General features: G+C 40.8%; 2 protein-coding genes, 2 non-coding genes and 2 pseudogenes across 9 annotated transcripts; 2 read left to right on the forward strand and 4 right to left on the reverse strand.

Moving 5' to 3' along the window:
• Positions 1 to 1,809: 1,809 nt before the first annotated feature.
• Positions 1,810 to 9,053, forward strand: LOC146460275 (uncharacterized). 4 transcript variants are annotated; one of them, XM_085088249.1, is made up of 16 exons: positions 1,810 to 1,910; positions 2,323 to 2,411; positions 2,615 to 2,707; positions 3,063 to 3,287; positions 3,496 to 3,582; positions 3,763 to 3,891; positions 4,008 to 4,061; positions 4,232 to 4,297; positions 4,396 to 4,464; positions 4,561 to 4,737; positions 4,834 to 6,451; positions 7,102 to 7,505; positions 7,598 to 7,851; positions 7,931 to 8,179; positions 8,323 to 8,555; positions 8,692 to 9,053. In XM_085088249.1, exons 4-16 carry the CDS (start codon positions 3,075 to 3,077, stop codon positions 8,967 to 8,969), a joined length of 3,831 nt encoding a protein of 1,276 aa, XP_084944375.1. In that variant the 5' UTR covers positions 1,810 to 1,910; positions 2,323 to 2,411; positions 2,615 to 2,707; positions 3,063 to 3,074; the 3' UTR covers positions 8,970 to 9,053. The 4 variants fall into 4 exon arrangements, with proteins under 4 accessions (XP_084944375.1, XP_084944376.1, XP_084944373.1 ...); XM_085088250.1 differs by lacking the exon at positions 2,615 to 2,707; XM_085088247.1 differs by lacking the exon at positions 1,810 to 1,910 and having other exon boundaries at positions 2,252 to 2,411.
• Positions 9,054 to 9,249: 196 nt separating this feature from the next.
• LOC146460276 (U6 spliceosomal RNA) lies at positions 9,250 to 9,321 on the reverse strand (annotated as a pseudogene).
• Positions 9,322 to 11,410: 2,089 nt separating this feature from the next.
• Positions 11,411 to 11,519, reverse strand: LOC146460277 (U6 spliceosomal RNA). Its single transcript, XR_014857758.1, has one exon. It is a non-coding gene; the product is annotated as a U6 spliceosomal RNA (small nuclear RNA).
• Positions 11,520 to 13,620: 2,101 nt separating this feature from the next.
• Positions 13,621 to 13,729, reverse strand: LOC146460278 (U6 spliceosomal RNA). The gene has a single exon (XR_014857759.1). It is a non-coding gene; the product is annotated as a U6 spliceosomal RNA (small nuclear RNA).
• A 2,038-nt stretch (positions 13,730 to 15,767) lies between these two features.
• Positions 15,768 to 21,882, forward strand: LOC146460279 (uncharacterized). 3 transcript variants are annotated; one of them, XM_085088540.1, is made up of 9 exons: positions 15,768 to 16,885; positions 17,005 to 17,178; positions 17,271 to 18,067; positions 18,158 to 18,563; positions 18,916 to 19,200; positions 19,493 to 19,708; positions 19,835 to 19,959; positions 20,079 to 20,686; positions 20,980 to 21,882. In XM_085088540.1, exons 1-9 carry the CDS (start codon positions 16,333 to 16,335, stop codon positions 21,512 to 21,514), a joined length of 3,699 nt encoding a protein of 1,232 aa, XP_084944666.1. In that variant the 5' UTR covers positions 15,768 to 16,332; the 3' UTR covers positions 21,515 to 21,882. The 3 variants fall into 3 exon arrangements, with proteins under 3 accessions (XP_084944666.1, XP_084944665.1, XP_084944667.1); XM_085088539.1 differs by having other exon boundaries at positions 15,769 to 16,885; positions 18,158 to 18,665; XM_085088541.1 differs by having other exon boundaries at positions 16,847 to 16,940; positions 16,973 to 17,178; positions 18,158 to 18,665.
• LOC146460280 (U6 spliceosomal RNA) lies at positions 21,880 to 21,951 on the reverse strand (annotated as a pseudogene).
• Positions 21,952 to 23,091: the final 1,140 nt, after the last annotated feature.

The following is a 23,091-nucleotide window of genomic DNA, read 5'->3' on the forward strand; positions in this document are numbered from 1 at the left end:
ATGACTGGTTTTGATAAATATATATTCAAGATTTCATTAAAAAAAATCTACCGACATTGTTTTTAATAATGCCTAGAAAAGCCATTAAAATGAAGGGTTTTTAATCAAAGTCGTATAGTTTAATGGGCTAATGTCTCCGTGTACTGTAGTTTTTGAATATGCGAGACCTGTTCAGTGGGTACGGGAGTCAGAAAACATGATGAAACTTCGGAGCGTTTATTAACGAACAAAAGAATTGCTCTTCAGATGCCTTATCAGGTAAATCTTGGTGCGTCTTCTTTTCCATCTTCTGTGTGACTACAACCTGAGAAAAGCAAATTTAAGATTTATGGAGGACGTGCGGAACCGATGACTGACCGGCTGCCGGTTTGTGCCCGTGGAACACCGTACCAACCAATTTAAGAGTTCGACCACACTGATTTACGCACAAAACGAGTCAGAATTATACATCGCGAATTATGATAAAATAGCGAGAATTTTCATATGAGCTTTTCCTATTTATTGCCACTGAGCATGTGGCCTGGTGCGTTTGCTTTACTCAGGAGCCGCTTGTTTCGGGGGGGCCTTGGCTTAGCTTTTTCCGTTGAACTCAGTTTTGAGGTTTGATCATCAGGTTCAGCTTTTTCTTATCAACTTAAAGGTAACAGCCGTGTGGTAATTTTTGTGAAAAAAGATCGTCTTTTTCTACCCTAGCCTTTTACACTCGTAGTTGTAACACGGAACAGGCACTTTCCTCCCAAAACGTTTGCATGACGTCGCCTTCGATGCTGCGATGTCACATTTCAGCGGTATCATGTGATGGACGTGCGCTCTGTGTCACAATTTTCAAAATGGCGGCCTTGTGTGCGCTTTTGGGATGGAGAATTTTCAATACCTCACCCTATATACTGCTGATGAATGCGGGATACTTCATTTTGGAAACAGAACTTTGTGAAATGGCCAGGTCTCTTCTTTACAGGTTTTACAAAGGTACGCCAAGAAATTTTACGCAAGTGTCTAAGCTGAAGCTCTGTATAGCGTGTTGTATACCTTCGTATACCGATGATCACATTTTGCAACTTACTCTTAGGTTTTTTTTGTTTTCGTTTTTATTTTAACTTTACCTGACTATTTGTGGCTTTTAGTCTAAACGTGCACTTACGAGTTTTTCTGCGCTTTTGCTTAATTGACCTTGTGTGTGCTGTCGGCCTTTGTCTAAAGCTTTACTTCTGATTGTGGGCCTGTCTAAACACAGGCGGCCCAAGCTCTAGCCGTGAGCGATGATCATCTTGCGTATTAGCGGTCACGGCGCAAATATAAGAGTTTGTATGGGAATATTTACGATCGGGTTTTTAGGAGTTAGAAATACTGGAAAGTTCTCAATGAAAATAAGATACCTTGCTTGTGTGGTGTACGTATGACTTATTGTCTGTTTGCTTCTTTTGTTGATTTGAGGCCACTTTAACGAGTTGTAACTTCCTAGGTTTCCTACTTTTCCCGCCTTTTTTGTTTTGTTTTGTTTTTTTTTTGTTTGTTTGTTTGTTTGTTTGTTTGCAACCGGGCATGTGGTCATGAGAAGTTACCAAGTTTCAACAGGAAAGGAGCGGGAGAGCCTGCCACCAGTACTTGTCAACCATGAAGTAAGTTCGTAGCAACGCCAAGCCTGGATGCTCACTGGACGATGCTTTAATGACAAGCTTCTCACATAATTGCTCAAAATAATGGACTGGTGAAACCGAGAGAGGTTCAGTTATAACCAAAAAGCAAAAAAATTTGGAACGCTTCACGAATTTGCGTGTCATCCTTGCGCTATTTTCCCCCCGTTGTTCTCTGGGATATTGGGACTTTGGGATTTTGGGATTTTGGGTTTTTGATGTGACGTAATTCCAAGATGGCGTCGTGAGTGATCAAAGGACGCGAGGCGTCGTCAAGTGAGTAATATTTAGCCTATATTGTTCCTTTAAAGACTGAAAGACCATGTTTTATTTAGAAGACCAGTATTTTAATCTCGCATTCATTCAGATTGAACCTTAATTTAATGTAGGTACATATTAAAAAACACTCTTTTGTTGTCGGACAATCGAAGCACTCAAGCGTCCTCAAACGCGTCTTTGTATTTATGATCATGGAGGCCAAAACTATGAAGTGGAACTATAAATATAGACTTGCTGCTCTATATGATATGGCGACTTCAATGAGGGAAAGTGATCGAAGAGAATTTTTGTTCTGTTTTTTTTTTTTTGTGGGGATGGTGATGGTGTTCGCGTTCGCTGTGTAAACAAACCGCGGCTGAACTGATTTCAAACTTTGAGTTATTAAATAATAATGATTTTCTTTCTACAGGAAATCGGCATCAACTGTACGTGGTGTTTCGTCAGACGAGACCTGTTAGCTCTTGTGTCTGAATATTTTTTCTGTGTGTAAATTCAAAGGTAAGTGAACTTAGATTAAAATATCAGCTTTCGTATGGCTGCTTCAATGAGGGAAAGTGATCGAAGATAATTTTTGTTTTGTTCTTGTCGATCGCGTTCGCGTTCGCTGTGTAAACAAACCGCTTTTTTTAAGGTTAAGTTTATGATACGGCTGAACTTATTTCAAACGTTGAGTTATTAAATAAATGATTTTCTTTCTACAGGAAATCGCCGTCAACTATACGTGGTGTTCTTCAGACGAGACCTGTTAGCTCTTGTGTCTGAATATTTTTTCTGTGTGTAAATTCGATTCATAGGTAAGTGAATTCGTTCAGACTTTTTCATGTCCATCTACAAATAAATTAACGCTTAGATAGAACTTTCATTGTCTAGAGTACAGTTTATAACAGAGCTGTGATATCTTAACACGAGCTATTTATTTATTACAAGCTGAACGGAAAGTGTGAATGTAAATTGTAAATTGTAAATGGCTATTGCTTTTTCTTTAAATGAAAGTACTTATTATTTCTCTGTGATTGTAATGTTCAATTTTATATGCTTGTCCTAAAAGGACTGTGTTATAATCGAAATACTAAATTATAGAAGCTTAAATAATTTTTAACTGTATTTTCAGCCAGGCCAGAGTACTTAAGATACTGTTTTATTTGGCAGTGATCAGTCACCATGCCGAAGGAAGGTCTGCAAACTACTGAATGGCTGAGGAGACTGCGTTTATATGCTAATGGGGAGTTTCAGTTTGGTCGTGGAAATGCACCTCCCCCAAATTCCCAATGGGCAAAGAAAAGAGCGTTAATTGATGCATGCCCAGTGAAGAAGGCACGTACAGATGTCTTTGGTAACAGGACCAGTTGTAATTGTGGCTTTCATCCTGGTCATGTAAGTGTTGAATCTCTGCTTTGATAAGCTGAATAGAGATCCTGTTATGATACACTGCCTCTATCCTTTTAATGGAGTGGTATCTTGATAAACATTTATGTCCTCAAATAAGTAGTAGTAAGTAAGTAGTAACTAGTAAAATAATAATTTATGTAATGAAGTGTGCATAGAAAAGACTAAATCACATTTTATTATTTAATCTTCGTAGCAAACCAGAACATCTGTGGCTACTTCATCTGCTGTAACATTGCCATTACTGGGTAGTCCAGCTTCGTCTTCTGGTCTGCCTCCAAAGGTAATTATTGTTATGTGTGAATGAGGATCCACAGCATTTGCTAGTACTTTAATGGTTTGCATAGGAGAGCAGTCTTGATAAAGATCATCAATAGTCAGTAATAAATATTAAAGGAAATTCAGTTCCTCTTTCTGACTTGAAATTAAATAAAAACTATTGGAACCACATTGTTTATTTTAGGAAACATCTAATACTACAGGCAGTTCCTCCCAGCTTGCTACATATATGCCTACAGGACGTCGTTGGAAGCACTTTAAGGGACTCCCTGAGAGTTACAAAGCTACTAATCAAGAGAGTACAGCTACCTGTGTAAGTTACAATGTTGTAAACATTATTTTTTATTTGGGAGCAAAGAAAACTTTGGTGGCTGTCTCACGTTGACAAAATTCAAACTTATTCAAAAAATGCTATTGTTATTTTCACAGAGTGCTGCTCCCCTAATAATTCCAGAACAGACAGCACAACCCTCAGGAGATGTTGTAAGGGCTTGTCAATCTTATCAGTAATTTAGCTAGGTTCGATTTCTGCCACTCCTGAACAGCAGCTGGTAATCAAACCTATAATTTAGCCTAATTTTTTGTTCTTATCAGCTGTTTCCATTTTTGCATAAGCTCAAATTATTGTTAATCATTTTTGTTTGTTTCTTCAGGATCTCCCCTCAGCCCAGTCAGTTGATTTGATGTCAAGATATTCAGTTGTTGGACCAGATGCAATAGTAGGTTTCTTTTCCTTTTCATAAATAACATTGAATTGAAATAATATAAAAAAAATAATTTATAGGCATCTGATATATCCTTATGCATTTCTGTGCAGAGCGAAGATGATAAAGAATTGGCATCTTGCCTTGATGTCATTGAAAAGGGCTTGATGTCTTGTGAGCAGGTATGACAGAATATGATTTAAATTTCATTAGGAATGCATTTGTTAGATGCAAATTATGTTGTGAGGCTTTAATGGTTTTTGGCTAATTTTTTGCAGGAGGAGATCAGTGGTCTATCCAGTACTACTGCTGGCTTGCCAAGTACTTCTGTCCTGTCAGAGACACAGACCAGTACATCTGTGATGTCTGCCAATACAGAGATTCAGACCACCCAAACACCTACCTCTGTAACACCAGTAATTCCATCAGATCAGCCCTCTTTGGAAAGTCTTGAGGTAAGCTTGTATGCAATAAATAAGCCAATATAGCAGTGTGTTTTGTTTGAACATACTTCACCCCCTAAAATATTATTTTTTTTTTTTTTTTGACAGGCTTCAAAAGTGAGACAGCCAGTAGATTTTTCCCTCCGTTTGCCTGGTGAGTGGAAAAAAAATATGAATTACAAGGATCAGTGCTGGATTGGTAAAACTTTGTTTTGTAATACCAAAGGAACTCTTGCCAGCCAACTGAAAAACTGGTGGTACCCTCCTCCACAACCATCCCCAAATTCCAGTTCTACACCCTGTCCAGATGAGTATTTCCTAAGACGTCTTTTCCTGTGGATGCCAAAACGGATGTGGAAGGTGGATCTGAAGTGTCCACGATGCACAGATCCAGAGAGGTCGTTACAGTCTAAGGGTCTATACACCAGAGTGAGAATGGTTCTTGATGTAAAAGATTTCTATTACTTGGCTGCAGAATATCATTTCTGTAATGGTTGTAAAGGCACTTTCATTGCGTGGGATAGTAGGTTACTTGAGCAGCTCTCTGATGATATCCGTGCCCTTTTTCCAGTTGTTCTCACTTACAAGTATGCCTGTGATATCTCTGTCATATCTTTGTTACGAGCTCGCTCACTTGGCAATAGCTCCACTTCTTTGCAAAAGAAGATCCACGAGCTTCACAGTGAGGAGTGGATGCGCAAGTGCATTGCCTATCTTAGCAAATGTAAGCGCCATAGGATGTCTCGTGTTCACTTCAACTTACCAGTGGTTACGTATCAAAGAGAGAAGGCAATGAAGAACATCCCAAGTGCAAAGTGGTTCCTTGCCTGTTATGTGCGAGACGTCTACAACCGCCTTGACGTCCTGAAAGCAGCTGCTACCTCAGTGTATGGGACAGTGTTAAAAATTGATTCAACTAAAAAAATAACAAAGAAGCTGCAAGGTGTTGAGGCTGCAAGTGCAAATTGGGTGACTAATGTGGGTAATGAAAGGGGTGAAATTGTCATGTCAGTGGTAACTTCATCAGAGAGCACATCTTCTCTAAAACCAATGGCTGATGGGCTGGTCAAGAGGTTTGCTGAAGCTGGTGTTCAACCTCCTCTAATTTTGTATACTGACAGGGATTGCTGTGGCTGTCAGGAGGGTCCTTCGAGGTTTAATTCCTTATTTAGTAGTTGGGCTAGTATGGTTGTGCGCCTTGACATCTTTCACTTTATGCGACGTCTTGGTGCTGGGTGTACCAGTGAAAGTCATCCACTCTATGGTGTGTTTATGGGTCGCCTTGCTCGGTGTATTTTTGAGTGGGATGCGGAAGATCTTACACTGCTGTACAGGGCTAAAAGAGGGGAGCTGAAGATGGCAGGGGTAGCCAATCCATCCGAAGAGGCAGTCAGGACCGCTGTGACGAAAGAGGAGATGGCACGCCACTGCAGACGTAGAACCAGGGGTTCTGAGGCTACATCACGGATGATTTCATCACTGATGGACTCCATGTCCATGGCAACCGATGCCCTTGGGGTTCCCCTATTCAGGGATGATATGCTGACAGCTGTGTGGCCGGAACAAAAGCGTCATGTGTCCTGCATACAAGATCCCCCTGGAATCCCCTTGTACACCGTAACTGGACATCTAGTTAAGGGTGGAGTCAAGCTGCCAGTGTTGCGATGTGCCAGAGGCTCAACTTCTTTGGAAAGTTTCCATCTGCACTTGGCAAGATTTATTCCAGGTGCGTACACTGGTTATGTGTAGTTTTATATTTTGTTTTAATTTGCCTCATGTTTTTGTTGCTGTCTATACTTATCATAATCTCAAAATCAGTAATCCCTTTCTTTCCCTTGCTCCTTTGGTGACTATTTTTACTGTAATATAATGCATGCAATTCCACAATAACATTATTGTGGAATGCCATTACCACTATCCATCAGAATTTCATTTCCACTTGTTTCCTTGTGAGTTCAGTGGAATGAACAGCTCGTTTTACTTGTTGTGGCACACCGTGATGGTATGGATCAAATCCTGGTTGGGCTGGCCGTGCCACTTTTCCACTGTCAGTTCCTATTTATAATCATGACTATTAGAGGGGAATGGGTGTGCAGCTCGATCTAACCCTATAAACCCAACAGCAACAGAGTCGATAAACACCATAATGACTAACTTGTGTACATACCATAGCAAATTATTTACATTCTTTGTCACTGCCACTTACAACCTAGTTCCGGGGCATGTAAATACATTTACTCAACTGTCACATGCCAAGATGTAGCAAAACATCGACTTAATAAATGTAGATGCAGATGTAGATGAATGTGGAACACTTGAATATGTTCTGTTTACCGTTGTTTTCCGTTTTTTTTTTTTTTTTGTTTTCTTGTATAGGAACTGCAGCAAATGCTGTTAACTTCCAGGCATATCTTCTTGAAGGTGTGACTAGGTGGAATGCTGAGCGTGCAGCAGGTGCAGTTCAAGATAGGGACAGCACGTTGTATAGTTTTGACATGTCATTGCAACACCGCCTCAACAGTCTATCCATGTCTCTTCGAAATGAGGAGTTCCTTCCGAATTTTGTTCCACCAGGTGTCTACACAGGCGAACTCATTGGCATTGAATATCTCCGTTCTCAGTCAGATGTTCCAACGAACAAAGACTTAGAACAGGAGATAGACGATGCCTTTGAGGATTTTCAAAGTGAGGAAGAGACATCAGAGGAGCTGCCCCAGGTTATCCATGATCTAACGTTGGTCTTGCCTGAGGAATCTTCAGATAGTGACAGTGGGACAGAGGTAAATGCATTTTAACTGTGTTTGCAAAAATCAAGCAAACAAACAACACAATAAAAACAAGGAATTTAATTGAAGTAATTTTTTAATTTTAGGATGATAATAGTACGGTGGTGGACTCGGCAGGACTCCCAGGATGGGATAAGGTCACCAGACTGGCAGAAGCCCTTGTCGACCTTGGTCCCTATGTCACCAGTGCTGAAGTGGACAAAATTAAGCGTCTGCATGATGACCTTCACGAGTATGACCGGAGAGGATTGACATTCACGCCGCATTTCAAGAAGGGGAAGGGGAGATTTAAGCAGTCAAAGAACAGGTCTGCTCATATCGGCATTGAATCAATGGCCAGGTAATTTCTTTGCTTGTACAATTCCTTTCTATGTTCCAGAAGAATCACTAAAGTTGTTTTTTCGTTTCATATTTATTAGGTCTTTTGTGACTGCTGGGCAGCCGGCTCTATCGCCCTCTAAAAGCAGAGTGGTTGAGGCGATTTGTGTGAGGCTTTGTGACATCTGCACTGAAAAAAGAGGCACAGGACCGCAAGACCCTTACCAGTCCAAGTGGAAGGTCGTGATACGACGATACAACGAGCTGAGACACACCATTGCCAACAGCCGCTTGCACAAGGAGACTTCCCTTCAGTTGTATTGTATCAATGAAACAACTTTGTCAAAATGGTAAGTGGCTGCTTTCTTTCAGCCTTTGGGCCTGTGAGTGTAGAAGGAGTCACAGAGTACTTGAATCATGTTGAATGAGTCATCTATTGCACCAATTAATAGATTTACTGACGATCAGACGTTTTTTTTTTGTCACATTTCAGGTTTAAGAACAAAACAAGGGTCGACGAGGTGAAGATGCTGATGCAGGGTCTGGCAGTACCAAATCCACCCATTTCAAGCACGGTGCCGTTGCTGCCAGCAGAGCAACTGCAGAAAACACCACCAAGGCCAGACCATGGAGTTGCCGTGGAACTCATGGAAGAACCTGAGGTTGTTCCATTGCCCCCCATTCAAACAGAGCAATCTACTTCGGGAGTGGATGCTTCCAGTGGCAGTAAGTTTCTCAAAGTTTGACTAATCGAACTTTTCTTTAAAAAAAATGAGTCTCAATTACAACTTTAATTTGTAGAATATTTCATCACTCGCAATGCCTAACTCTTTTCACGAGGGTTTATTTTCTACCACAACAGGCGCGAGCGTCTCGAAAACAACAGCTTGGCGACACAGAAAAAAGAAGTTTGAAGAGGATCTTAGGGCTGCTGCTAAGGCTGAAGGTCTCCCATCCCCAAAGAAGCAGCGGATGGTTTATACGTGTAAAACTTGTAATCAACCCCAGAGTAAGGAAACTGGTCACTCACAGTACTTTGGCCAGAAGTATTGTCCTAATGCGTCTGGTCAAATACCATTGAAAGAGTGGCTCGAACAGAAAGCAGCAGAGAGAGCAGCCAGGAAAGCTACTTCACAGTGAAGAGTGAATGTTTGCGATAACGGCATTTTTTGTAACTTGTTTTTGTGTAGTGATAAATACACATAGCTTTTGATGCGTGGAGAATTTTTTTTGTTGCTTTCTTTAATTGCACTTCGGGTGGCTAGTTGCGATGCATTTCCAACGTTAACACGTTAATTTGTTAACGCGCTCTTTAAATTTCGCGCTTTCTCTTTTGATTATGGATTTTGAGGGAATCCCCCTTTTCCCCCTCTTTTTGCCCCCTTTTGCCCCTTTTATGGAGAAGTTTATGCCCCAGTTTTTGCGCAGGGGCCATGCTAATCTTCTCTGTATCGTTCCAATTTTAGTATATGTGCTGCCGTTAAGCAAGCACGTTTATAGTTAGGTTTACGTTTCCTATATATAAGACAGAGCAGGAAAATGCGCGGGCTTGTGGGATTAGTTTCGACATGCCTGCAGGGCTCGTTGAATAATGTGCCCACGCGCGCATGCGTAGAAGTGAAGGAAACACGTCGTTCACTTAGTCATAAACAACTGTTTGTAATACGTCGGGAGACTTTTCAGACTTTTTCCAAACTTTTTACTTTCAATCGTAGTTAGTTAAAATAACTTGATGAACTGATAAACGGTTTGAAAGTGACCTTGAACTCTGTTTGAGTTTATGTACTGATAGTATTAAAAACATGACTGGTTTTGATAAATATATATTCAAGATTTCATTAAAAAAAATCTACCGACATTGTTTTTAATAATGCCTAGAAAAGCCATTAAAATGAAGGGTTTTTAATCAAAGTCGTATAGTTTAATGGGCTAATGTCTCCGTGTACTGTAGTTTTTGAATATGCGAGACCTGTTCAGTGGGTACGGGAGTCAGAAAACATGATGAAACTTCGGAGCGTTTATTAACGAACAAAAGAATTGCTCTTCAGATGCCTTATCAGGTAAATCTTGGTGCGTCTTCTTTTCCATCTTCTGTGTGACTACAACCTGAGAAAAGCAAATTTAAGATTTATGGAGGACGTGCGGAACCGATGACTGACCGGCTGCCGGTTTGTGCCCGTGGAACACCGTACCAACCAATTTAAGAGTTCGACCACACTGATTTACGCACAAAACGAGTCAGAATTATACATCGCGAATTATGATAAAATAGCGAGAATTTTCATATGAGCTTTTCCTATTTATTGCCACTGAGCATGTGGCCTGGTGCGTTTGCTTTACTCAGGAGCCGCTTGTTTCGGGGGGGCCTTGGCTTAGCTTTTTCCGTTGAACTCAGTTTTGAGGTTTGATCATCAGGTTCAGCTTTTTCTTATCAACTTAAAGGTAACAGCCGTGTGGTAATTTTTGTGAAAAAAGATCGTCTTTTTCTACCCTAGCCTTTTACACTCGTAGTTGTAACACGGAACAGGCACTTTCCTCCCAAAACGTTTGCATGACGTCGCCTTCGATGCTGCGATGTCACATTTCAGCGGTATCATGTGATGGACGTGCGCTCTGTGTCACAATTTTCAAAATGGCGGCCTTGTGTGCGCTTTTGGGATGGAGAATTTTCAATACCTCACCCTATATACTGCTGATGAATGCGGGATACTTCATTTTGGAAACAGAACTTTGTGAAATGGCCAGGTCTCTTCTTTACAGGTTTTACAAAGGTACGCCAAGAAATTTTACGCAAGTGTCTAAGCTGAAGCTCTGTATAGCGTGTTGTATACCTTCGTATACCGATGATCACATTTTGCAACTTACTCTTAGGTTTTTTTTGTTTTCGTTTTTATTTTAACTTTACCTGACTATTTGTGGCTTTTAGTCTAAACGTGCACTTACGAGTTTTTCTGCGCTTTTGCTTAATTGACCTTGTGTGTGCTGTCGGCCTTTGTCTAAAGCTTTACTTCTGATTGTGGGCCTGTCTAAACACAGGCGGCCCAAGCTCTAGCCGTGAGCGATGATCATCTTGCGTATTAGCGGTCACGGCGCAAATATAAGAGTTTGTATGGGAATATTTACGATCGGGTTTTTAGGAGTTAGAAATACTGGAAAGTTCTCAATGAAAATAAGATACCTTGCTTGTGTGGTGTACGTATGACTTATTGTCTGTTTGCTTCTTTTGTTGATTTGAGGCCACTTTAACGAGTTGTAACTTCCTAGGTTTCCTACTTTTCCCGCCTTTTTTGTTTTGTTTTGTTTGTTTGTTTGTTTGTTTGTTTGTTTGTTTGTTTGTTTGTTTGTTTGTTTGTTTGTTTGTTTGTTTGCAACCGGGCATGTGGTCATGAGAAGTTACCAAGTTTCAACAGGAAAGGAGCGGGAGAGCCTGCCACCAGTACTTGTCAACCATGAAGTAAGTTCGTAGCAACGCCAAGCCTGGATGCTCACTGGACGATGCTTTAATGACAAGCTTCTCACATAATTGCTCAAAATAATGGACTGGTGAAACCGAGAGAGGTTCAGTTATAACCAAAAAGCAAAAAAATTTGGAACGCTTCACGAATTTGCGTGTCATCCTTGCGCAGGGGCCATGCTAATCTTCTCTGTATCGTTCCAATTTTAGTATATGTGCTGCCGTTAAGCAAGCACGTTTATAGTTAGGTTTACGTTTCCTATATATAAGACAGAGCAGGAAAATGCGCGGGCTTGTGGGATTAGTTTCGACATGCCTGCAGGGCTCGTTGAATAATGTGCCCACGCGCGCATGCGTAGAAGTGAAGGAAACACGTCGTTCACTTAGTCATAAACAACTGTTTGTAATACGTCGGGAGACTTTTCAGACTTTTTCCAAACTTTTTACTTTCAATCGTAGTTAGTTAAAATAACTTGATGAACTGATAAACGGTTTGAAAGTGACCTTGAACTCTGTTTGAGTTTATGTACTGATAGTATTAAAAACATGACTGGTTTTGATAAATATATATTCAAGATTTCATTAAAAAAAATCTACCGACATTGTTTTTAATAATGCCTAGAAAAGCCATTAAAATGAAGGGTTTTTAATCAAAGTCGTATAGTTTAATGGGCTAATGTCTCCGTGTACTGTAGTTTTTGAATATGCGAGACCTGTTCAGTGGGTACGGGAGTCAGAAAACATGATGAAACTTCGGAGCGTTTATTAACGAACAAAAGAATTGCTCTTCAGATGCCTTATCAGGTAAATCTTGGTGCGTCTTCTTTTCCATCTTCTGTGTGACTACAACCTGAGAAAAGCAAATTTAAGATTTATGGAGGACGTGCGGAACCGATGACTGACCGGCTGCCGGTTTGTGCCCGTGGAACACCGTACCAACCAATTTAAGAGTTCGACCACACTGATTTACGCACAAAACGAGTCAGAATTATACATCGCGAATTATGATAAAATAGCGAGAATTTTCATATGAGCTTTTCCTATTTATTGCCACTGAGCATGTGGCCTGGTGCGTTTGCTTTACTCAGGAGCCGCTTGTTTCGGGGGGGCCTTGGCTTAGCTTTTTCCGTTGAACTCAGTTTTGAGGTTTGATCATCAGGTTCAGCTTTTTCTTATCAACTTAAAGGTAACAGCCGTGTGGTAATTTTTGTGAAAAAAGATCGTCTTTTTCTACCCTAGCCTTTTACACTCGTAGTTGTAACACGGAACAGGCACTTTCCTCCCAAAACGTTTGCATGACGTCGCCTTCGATGCTGCGATGTCACATTTCAGCGGTATCATGTGATGGACGTGCGCTCTGTGTCACAATTTTCAAAATGGCGGCCTTGTGTGCGCTTTTGGGATGGAGAATTTTCAATACCTCACCCTATATACTGCTGATGAATGCGGGATACTTCATTTTGGAAACAGAACTTTGTGAAATGGCCAGGTCTCTTCTTTACAGGTTTTACAAAGGTACGCCAAGAAATTTTACGCAAGTGTCTAAGCTGAAGCTCTGTATAGCGTGTTGTATACCTTCGTATACCGATGATCACATTTTGCAACTTACTCTTAGGTTTTTTTTGTTTTCGTTTTTATTTTAACTTTACCTGACTATTTGTGGCTTTTAGTCTAAACGTGCACTTACGAGTTTTTCTGCGCTTTTGCTTAATTGACCTTGTGTGTGCTGTCGGCCTTTGTCTAAAGCTTTACTTCTGATTGTGGGCCTGTCTAAACACAGGCGGCCCAAGCTCTAGCCGTGAGCGATGATCATCTTGCGTATTAGCGGTCACGGCGCAAATATAAGAGTTTGTATGGGAATATTTACGATCGGGTTTTTAGGAGTTAGAAATACTGGAAAGTTCTCAATGAAAATAAGATACCTTGCTTGTGTGGTGTACGTATGACTTATTGTCTGTTTGCTTCTTTTGTTGATTTGAGGCCACTTTAACGAGTTGTAACTTCCTAGGTTTCCTACTTTTCCCGCCTTTTTTGTTTTGTTTTGTTTTTTTTTTTGTTTGTTTGTTTGTTTGTTTGTTTGTTTGTTTGTTTGTTTGTTTGTTTGTTTGTTTGTTTGTTTGTTTGCAACCGGGCATGTGGTCATGAGAAGTTACCAAGTTTCAACAGGAAAGGAGCGGGAGAGCCTGCCACCAGTACTTGTCAACCATGAAGTAAGTTCGTAGCAACGCCAAGCCTGGATGCTCACTGGACGATGCTTTAATGACAAGCTTCTCACATAATTGCTCAAAATAATGGACTGGTGAAACCGAGAGAGGTTCAGTTATAACCAAAAAGCAAAAAAATTTGGAACGCTTCACGAATTTGCGTGTCATCCTTGCGCAGGGGCCATGCTAATCTTCTCTGTATCGTTCCAATTTTAGTATATGTGCTGCCGTTAAGCAAGCACGTTTATAGTTAGGTTTACGTTTCCTATATATAAGACAGAGCAGGAAAATGCGCGGGCTTGTGGGATTAGTTTCGACATGCCTGCAGGGCTCGTTGAATAATGTGCCCACGCGCGCATGCGTAGAAGTGAAGGAAACACGTCGTTCACTTAGTCATAAACAACTGTTTGTAATACGTCGGGAGACTTTTCAGACTTTTTCCAAACTTTTTACTTTCAATCGTAGTTAGTTAAAATAACTTGATGAACTGATAAACGGTTTGAAAGTGACCTTGAACTCTGTTTGAGTTTATGTACTGATAGTATTAAAAACATGACTGGTTTTGATAAATATATATTCAAGATTTCATTAAAAAAAATCTACCGACATTGTTTTTAATAATGCCTAGAAAAGCCATTAAAATGAAGGGTTTTTAATCAAAGTCGTATAGTTTAATGGGCTAATGTCTCCGTGTACTGTAGTTTTTGAATATGCGAGACCTGTTCAGTGGGTACGGGAGTCAGAAAACATGATGAAACTTCGGAGCGTTTATTAACGAACAAAAGAATTGCTCTTCAGATGCCTTATCAGGTAAATCTTGGTGCGTCTTCTTTTCCATCTTCTGTGTGACTACAACCTGAGAAAAGCAAATTTAAGATTTATGGAGGACGTGCGGAACCGATGACTGACCGGCTGCCGGTTTGTGCCCGTGGAACACCGTACCAACCAATTTAAGAGTTCGACCACACTGATTTACGCACAAAACGAGTCAGAATTATACATCGCGAATTATGATAAAATAGCGAGAATTTTCATATGAGCTTTTCCTATTTATTGCCACTGAGCATGTGGCCTGGTGCGTTTGCTTTACTCAGGAGCCGCTTGTTTCGGGGGGGCCTTGGCTTAGCTTTTTCCGTTGAACTCAGTTTTGAGGTTTGATCATCAGGTTCAGCTTTTTCTTATCAACTTAAAGGTAACAGCCGTGTGGTAATTTTTGTGAAAAAAGATCGTCTTTTTCTACCCTAGCCTTTTACACTCGTAGTTGTAACACGGAACAGGCACTTTCCTCCCAAAACGTTTGCATGACGTCGCCTTCGATGCTGCGATGTCACATTTCAGCGGTATCATGTGATGGACGTGCGCTCTGTGTCACAATTTTCAAAATGGCGGCCTTGTGTGCGCTTTTGGGATGGAGAATTTTCAATACCTCACCCTATATACTGCTGATGAATGCGGGATACTTCATTTTGGAAACAGAACTTTGTGAAATGGCCAGGTCTCTTCTTTACAGGTTTTACAAAGGTACGCCAAGAAATTTTACGCAAGTGTCTAAGCTGAAGCTCTGTATAGCGTGTTGTATACCTTCGTATACCGATGATCACATTTTGCAACTTACTCTTAGGTTTTTTTTGTTTTCGTTTTTATTTTAACTTTACCTGACTATTTGTGGCTTTTAGTCTAAACGTGCACTTACGAGTTTTTCTGCGCTTTTGCTTAATTGACCTTGTGTGTGCTGTCGGCCTTTGTCTAAAGCTTTACTTCTGATTGTGGGCCTGTCTAAACACAGGCGGCCCAAGCTCTAGCCGTGAGCGATGATCGTCTTGCGTATTAGCGGTCACGGCGCAAATATAAGAGTTTGTATGGGAATATTTACGATCGGGTTTTTAGGAGTTAGAAATACTGGAAAGTTCTCAATGAAAATAAGATACCTTGCTTGTGTGGTGTACGTATGACTTATTGTCTGTTTGCTTCTTTTGTTGATTTGAGGCCACTTTAACGAGTTGTAACTTCCTAGGTTTCCTACTTTTCCCGCCTTTTTTGTTTTGTTTTGTTTTTTTTTGTTTGTTTGTTTGTTTGTTTGTTTGTTTGTTTGTTTGTTTGTTTGTTTGTTTGCAACCGGGCATGTGGTCATGAGAAGTTACCAAGTTTCAACAGGAAAGGAGCGGGAGAGCCTGCCACCAGTACTTGTCAACCATGAAGTAAGTTCGTAGCAACGCCAAGCCTGGATGCTCACTGGACGATGCTTTAATGACAAGCTTCTCACATAATTGCTCAAAATAATGGACTGGTGAAACCGAGAGAGGTTCAGTTATAACCAAAAAGCAAAAAAATTTGGAACGCTTCACGAATTTGCGTGTCATCCTTGCGCTAAGTAGAAGCCACTGCTCGAGGTTGACATTTCCAAAAGTTATCCAATCAGCGTCGAGTACATCCAAATGTTGACCAATCATATCCATGGAAACTTCCAAAAGCTTCCAAATTTCCAAATCTGAGTTGTAGAGACAAAGTTAAAGAAAATATACGCGTTTGTCAAGAATTTATTCGAGAAAAAATGGTAAGTGAAAGCAAGGCTATAAATACTGAGACCACTTCTTGTCTCGGAGATATGGAAACAGATACAAAATAGTTTTACCGGCCCGGTGCTAATTTAGTCCCTTGCTTAGTTTGTTTACGTTTGTTCGATTCACCACGATCCACTTGTATATAAACTTTTTGCACAATAGCCGCTCGTCGCGGTTCACTTGTATTTTAATACATAATGATTTACATAATCGCAATCACATAAATAGCTTCTTCGGTCTGTCTGCATTTTAATTTTCAGAGTTTGAAACCACGATTTGCTCGTATGGCCGGTGGCAATCAACTCCGCCTTGGTTACTCCAATGAAGCAAATAGTTTTATTAACAGCTCGTCCATCGATCGCCTATACACCGCGAAACAACCAGCAGACGTTGAGGCAAAAGCAAAGGCTGAGGTGATTCGACTTGGTGGCAGCCCTAATGACCGAACTGATCTTCTAGGCCAATTCGAAGTTCAGTTTGGCCGATTCAAGGGCAAAACGTTTATGTGGCTCCTTGAGAACGGTCTTGGATACTCGGCATGGTTTGTTAACAGCATGTCGAATGAGACAGCGACGAGTGCCCCACTGTCCGTTAACAAACATGCCTTCAAGGAGTATCTGAACTCCTTCGCAGAAGGTAAAGAGGCTTTGGTCCAAAAAGCGGCCGAGAAGGCAAGGAAACAAAATAGTGCTACTGGCTCGACTACGTCTCTTACGACATCCAACCGGAGGTCTGTGGCGTCACTCTTCAACCGGAGTTCTCTATCCCCACAGACAATAGCGAGGCGATTACAGACCTCCAATAAAACACGGCAGCCTGATGTCAAGTCCACAACAGGTAAAATTATTTTGTTTTCATGGCCATTACGATCGAGTAGGATATAATTTTATTTGTTGTCCTTCGGTTCATTATACGATTCAATAGTGATACTTTGAAAATTTTCTTACACAAACTAGGAAATTCCAGGGATGAATTCAGCATCCATACAGATATTTTACCGGATGAGATGCTTCTGTCCGCAGCAGCTGAACTAGAAACCAACGTTCAAATGGAAACCAACATACAACCTCAGCAACCGGAAGTCCATCTCGTAGGTGAACCGGAAGTTAATCGCGTCACCGAACTTCAAGGTATTTAAGCATTGATACCTGAGCTCTTCAACCTTGTTTGTTCATAGAAGATGTATTTTTTTATTTATTTTATTTTACTTTATTAAACCTAGATTGCCCTCTGCCTGAAGGGTGGAAACAAGGTCTGCCAAAGCCGGACCACAGCTGGGTCTCAAGGGCACTCTTCAAGTGGTCCAGTAGAGGGAGACCAGAGCTGGACATCTCCAAAGCCAACAAACTCTGGTGGTACCCACCCCAACCAGCACTGACAATTAACCAACCTCCAGCTGTCAATAAATACTTTACTCAGCGCCTCTTTGTTTGGATGCCAAGGAAGTTGTGGCAAGTAAAGTTACACTGTCCACATGCAGAATGTGACAAGCACCCTCTTACAAGCGCAGGATTATACCCACATGTGAGACAAGTGCTTGACTTGGATGGCTACTACTCCTTGGCGACTGAATATTTGGAGTGCCTAAAGTGCAAGAGAAAAGTCATCAGCTGGAGTCAGGCAATTCTCAACCAACTCGACGTGGGGCACAGGAGGCAGTTCCCCATTATAATCACATACAATTATGCATGTGACATGAGGGTGGTCAGATTGCTCAGGCAGCGCAGCTCTGGAAACAGTTCATCACAGTTACAGAAAAAGCTGTCTGAGCAGCATAATGAGGTCTGGCTCCAACGTGTTGCCCATTACCTTACTGATTGCCAAACTTTTGTGGAGGCAAGCAAACAGCAACTGGTGCTTCCCCCAAAGTTTGATGATCCACCACCCTGCCCCTCTGTTCCTAAGGCTGGTTGGCTGCTTACAGTCTACTGCAGAGATGTGTTGTCACGGGTCGACGAAGTCAAGGCCTCAATTACATCAACATTTGGCAGTGTTCTGAAAATTGACTCTACTAAGAAGGTACTAGTTTACCCCTCAACCTTCATGCCACTACCCCAGCTGATATTTCAAATAAATATTTATCTTTTTTAAAAATTTCATTATTTTTAGGTAACAAAAAAGCTTGCAGGTGCTGCTGCTGGAACGGCTGCCTGGGTTACAAATGTGGGCAATGAATTTGGGCAAGTTCTCATGAGTGTCTTGACAGCAGGTGAGGGAAGTGGGCTCCGCTCAATGGCATCTGGAATTATCCGTCGTTATGAGCTGGCTAGTGTTCCACCACCAGTACTACTGTACACGGATCGTGACTGCTGTGGTGAAAGAAAAGTCAGCTCCCTCTTTACTGCCTGGGAAACCCTTAATATCCGCCTTGATGTGTGGCATTTCATGCGCCGCTTTGCAGTTGGCTGTACCACAGATTCACATCCATTGTATGGCACGTTCATGGCCCGCCTATCCCAGTGTATATTTGAGTGGAGTGGTGATGACTTAAACCTCCTAAAAAGAGCCAAGGCCAGTGAGCTTGCCAAACTCAATGTCCACAATCCCTCTGACGAGGACATTATGAAGAAGATTACAAAGAAGGAGCTGTCCCTACATGTGCGCCGAAAAACACGTGGTGAATATTTATCACATTGATATAAATCTAGATAGTAATTTAATGAATTCTTCTGATAAGAGCTTTATAGAGCTTGCAGTTATAAGTGCAGTCCAGTTCACGATTGCAGTTTCAATTAGCATTTTAATGTTTGACTGGTTCTCCCACTCACCCTGCACTTCCATGAGGGAAGTAATATGATGTTTGTATGATTTATGGAACATTGTTATTAATCACAGTCTTCGTATGGTCTGTTAATCTGTCTTAATAGGCATTCAAGTGACAACAATGCTGCTGTCAAACTTATTGGAGGCATTCTCTGGGCCACAGGGAACTGACACCTTGGGTGTTCCCCTTTTAGACAGCGAACGCATCTGGTCCATATGGGAATCTCAGCAGAAACATATACCATGCCTGCAGGACCCAGATGGTGTTCAGCTATACACTAAGACGGGGACAAAAGTCAAGGGCGGAGTAGAGTTGCCAGTTTATCGCTGTGCTAGAGGCTCAACTTCCTTGGAGTCCTTTCACAATCATCTTGACTTTTTTATTCCGGGTAATTTTGTTTTATCATGTTCAGCTAAAATTATAAAATAATTTAAAGTCGATGAAAAATTTCACTAAAATGAAACCTAAGTTTTTGAAACAATAATGGTAATAATTATAATAATAATAATAATAATAATAATAATAATAATAATAATAATAATAATTATAATAATAATAATAATAATAATAATAATAATAATAATAATGATAATAAAATTGTAATAACAGAAGTAACAGAATAATATAAATAAAAATTAATAATAATTATTATTTTTATTATTTAACTTCATCTTTAACAGGCACAAGTGCAAATGACTTGCACTTCCAGGCCTTCTTGCTAGAAGGTCTGGTAAGATGGAACAGTGACCGAGAGTCAGCGGCAGTCACCCTCCCTGCTACAGCAATGGCTGCTTCTTCATATGATTCAGAACTGACATCTGCAGTGAACCAGCTGAGCCACAGTGTGCTTGGGGAAAAGTTTTTTCCAAACTTGAGAGCACCTAATAAGTACACAGGTATTGCAAAAGCAATAGTCATTATACAGATGTACAATTATAAATTATTTTTTGTTGTTTTTATATTTTTCTTGCATGCATAAATTATTTAATTTAACTATTTTTGTTCTGTCTGTTTTGTTACAGGAGAGCTCATAGGTGTTGAGTACCTGTATGCCCAGACAGGAAAGGTCCTGCAGAACAGCTCTGATGAACAAGAAGAAGAGCCATTACAAACTTCAGATGCAGATGATGAGGATGAAGGCTTTCATGTAAGTATAGTATAACTTAATAATCCAGCAAATTAATGAACCATGAGTAATTAATCTGCTTTTTGAATTTTTCATTTAACTTGATGAAACTGATTTTTTTTTTAATTGTGTGTACATAGGATGTGACAGCAGACATAGATGACCCCACGGTGGCCTACACTGGTGATCAGCCAGTACCAGAAAGCCTCCCCAGCACTGAGGGAGACCGTTCAGCTACTGATGACTCAGTTGGCCCAAAGAACATCCCGGGCTATGACAGAGTGGTTTCCCTGGCTGATTTTCTGGTGAGTTTAAAGGACTCCTTGGGTGCCCTAACTCATCAGCAAGCAGCTCAGGTAATCACTCTCTGGGCCAACTTGAGCCAATATGACAAACAGCCAATTGCGTTTCCTCCACGTCACCAACCACAACTGACACAGGGTAGATTTAAAGCTGCAAAGAAGTCCACTGTTGTTCCTGGGGTTGACAGCACAAGGAGGTCTTTCCTCGGGCAGAACAGTGGAGCAGCCTCTTGGCCTGACTGTAACAGGTACATGGAGGCGGTTGTCATCAAATTGTGCCAAATCTATCCTACGTCAGTGAAAAGAAATGGCACCACCACACTGCGGTGGACACTGATTGGCAATGCTTACAAAAAAATAAGGGAGACGGTCCTCAGTAATGCTCAGGTCATGCAGCAGACTGCAATCCAACTTGCTGAAATCAATCAGAGGACACTCATTCAGTGGTAAGCCAAATATTTTTTTCACTCATTTGAAGTTCAGACTGTTTTATTGTTATCTCCTCGGCTCAATTTTTATTTCCAGTATCTCTTCCTTTTTGTGCATGGTCACTGTCATATTGGGATAACAGTACATGTAACAGCATTAACACAAAATGAAAAGAAAGGAAAACTTGGCTGAGATAAATTAAAATTAATTAAGCAACGTAATTAGTGTACACAACCAAAGTAACCATCATGTAGTATTATCGTAAAAAATATCAATGAGGGCCTTGGTTATGTTTATGTTTCCTATTAAGGTACAACAAACGTTCAAAGAAGCAGGAGGAGGAAGTCCTCAAACAGGGAATCAGTCTTCCTACTCCTGTGGCATCCAATACTCAACCACTGCCTCTAGCCAGAGAACGACCAACAACTCTTCATACTGGAACACTCCAGGAAAAACACCAGTTTCATTTACCAGCTAACACAGCTGGTAAATCTCATGTCCGGAATGTGCCACAGCTCTTGCCAAAGCCTCAGCAGCCGCCATCAACTCCCTTTGTGGTAGCAAACTCTTATGGCCCCGCCCCAGTGCTCTCTGCACCTGTTCCAGCCAGCACTCAGAGCTACCGGAAGAGAAAAGAACAGGAGGAGAAGTCTGCAGTGGTACCTACAAAGCGGTACAAACCACGGGTAGGAGCCTCCAAGTGTTCAAAGTGCCACGCCGACAGAACGGCTGATACTGGACACAAACAGTACTTTGGCAACTGGTTCTGCCCAAACACTGCCTCCGAGACATACGAGGAGTGGAGGTCACGTTTGGCCGAGAAAAAATACAAAAAGAAAAATTAAAATAATTGCAAAAATTCAGTGTTTTATATCAATCAACTCCTGCATGTGTAGGATTTCTAAGTAAAGCAAATAATTGTTGTAAATACCAAATGCAAATATTATTTTTCTAGCAAAACATTAAAACAGTGATACTGGTTGCAGTCTTGTTAGAAAGATGTAAATAAATAAAAAAATGTCATTATCATTGGTGAAGTTTGATATTTGTATCCTTACTGGTCATATTTCCTAGAAATTCTATAACTATTCAGGCAATACTGCAAATTTGTTAATTTGAATGGCATAAGGAAGCATTAAAAGCATTTCAATACCCCACTGGTATGTACAGGGAATCCCCTTTTCCAACAGAGAAGATTGCGTGGGATTTTTTGCGCAGGGGCCATGCTAATCTTCTCTGTATCGTTCCAATTTTAGTATATGTGCTGCCGTTAAGCAAGCACGTTTATAGTTAGGTTTACGTTTCCTATATATAAGACAGAGCAGGAAAATGCGCGGGCTTGTGGGATTAGTTTCGACATGCCTGCAGGGCTCGTTGAATAATGTGCCCACGCGCGCATGCGTAGAAGTGAAGGAAACACGTCGTTCACTTAGTCATAAACAACTGTTTGTAATACGTCGGGAGACTTTTCAGACTTTTTCCAAACTTTTTACTTTCAATCGTAGTTAGTTAAAATAACTTGATGAACTGATAAACGGTTTGAAAGTGACCTTGAACTCTGTTTGAGTTTATGTACTGATAGTATTAAAAACATGACTGGTTTTGATAAATATATATTCAAGATTTCATTAAAAAAAATCTACCGACATTGTTTTTAATAATGCCTAGAAAAGCCATTAAAATGAAGGGTTTTTAATCAAAGTCGTATAGTTTAATGGGCTAATGTCTCCGTGTACTGTAGTTTTTGAATATGCGAGACCTGTTCAGTGGGTACGGGAGTCAGAAAACATGATGAAACTTCGGAGCGTTTATTAACGAACAAAAGAATTGCTCTTCAGATGCCTTATCAGGTAAATCTTGGTGCGTCTTCTTTTCCATCTTCTGTGTGACTACAACCTGAGAAAAGCAAATTTAAGATTTATGGAGGACGTGCGGAACCGATGACTGACCGGCTGCCGGTTTGTGCCCGTGGAACACCGTACCAACCAATTTAAGAGTTCGACCACACTGATTTACGCACAAAACGAGTCAGAATTATACATCGCGAATTATGATAAAATAGCGAGAATTTTCATATGAGCTTTTCCTATTTATTGCCACTGAGCATGTGGCCTGGTGCGTTTGCTTTACTCAGGAGCCGCTTGTTTCGGGGGGGCCTTGGCTTAGCTTTTTCCGTTGAACTCAGTTTTGAGGTTTGATCATCAGGTTCAGCTTTTTCTTATCAACTTAAAGGTAACAGCCGTGTGGTAATTTTTGTGAAAAAAGATCGTCTTTTTCTACCCTAGCCTTTTACACTCGTAGTTGTAACACGGAACAGGCACTTTCCTCCCAAAACGTTTGCATGACGTCGCCTTCGATGCTGCGATGTCACATTTCAGCGGTATCATGTGATGGACGTGCGCTCTGTGTCACAATTTTCAAA

The sequence above is a fragment of the Pavona decussata genome, unplaced genomic scaffold, assembly GCF_977016875.1.
Source record: "Pavona decussata unplaced genomic scaffold, jaPavDecu1.1 SCAFFOLD_214, whole genome shotgun sequence".
Classification (NCBI taxonomy): domain Eukaryota; kingdom Metazoa; phylum Cnidaria; class Anthozoa; order Scleractinia; family Agariciidae; genus Pavona; species Pavona decussata.

Bases quoted from the DNA above. Each gene is read 5' to 3' on its own strand.
- LOC146460275 (XM_085088249.1), top strand. From the start codon at position 3,075: ATGCCGAAGGAAGGTCTGCAAACTACTGAATGGCTGAGGAGACTGCGT. The intron at 4,738-4,833 runs GTAAGCTTGTAT...TTTTTTTGACAG, and splicing joins CCTCTTTGGAAAGTCTTGAG to GCTTCAAAAGTGAGACAGCC. The intron at 8,556-8,691 runs GTAAGTTTCTCA...CTACCACAACAG, and splicing joins AGTGGATGCTTCCAGTGGCA to GCGCGAGCGTCTCGAAAACA.
- LOC146460279 (XM_085088539.1), top strand. From the start codon at position 16,333: ATGGCCGGTGGCAATCAACTCCGCCTTGGTTACTCCAATGAAGCAAAT. The intron at 17,179-17,270 runs GTATTTAAGCAT...TATTAAACCTAG, and splicing joins TCGCGTCACCGAACTTCAAG to ATTGCCCTCTGCCTGAAGGG. The intron at 18,666-18,915 runs GTGAATATTTAT...CTGTCTTAATAG, and splicing joins TGTGCGCCGAAAAACACGTG to GCATTCAAGTGACAACAATG.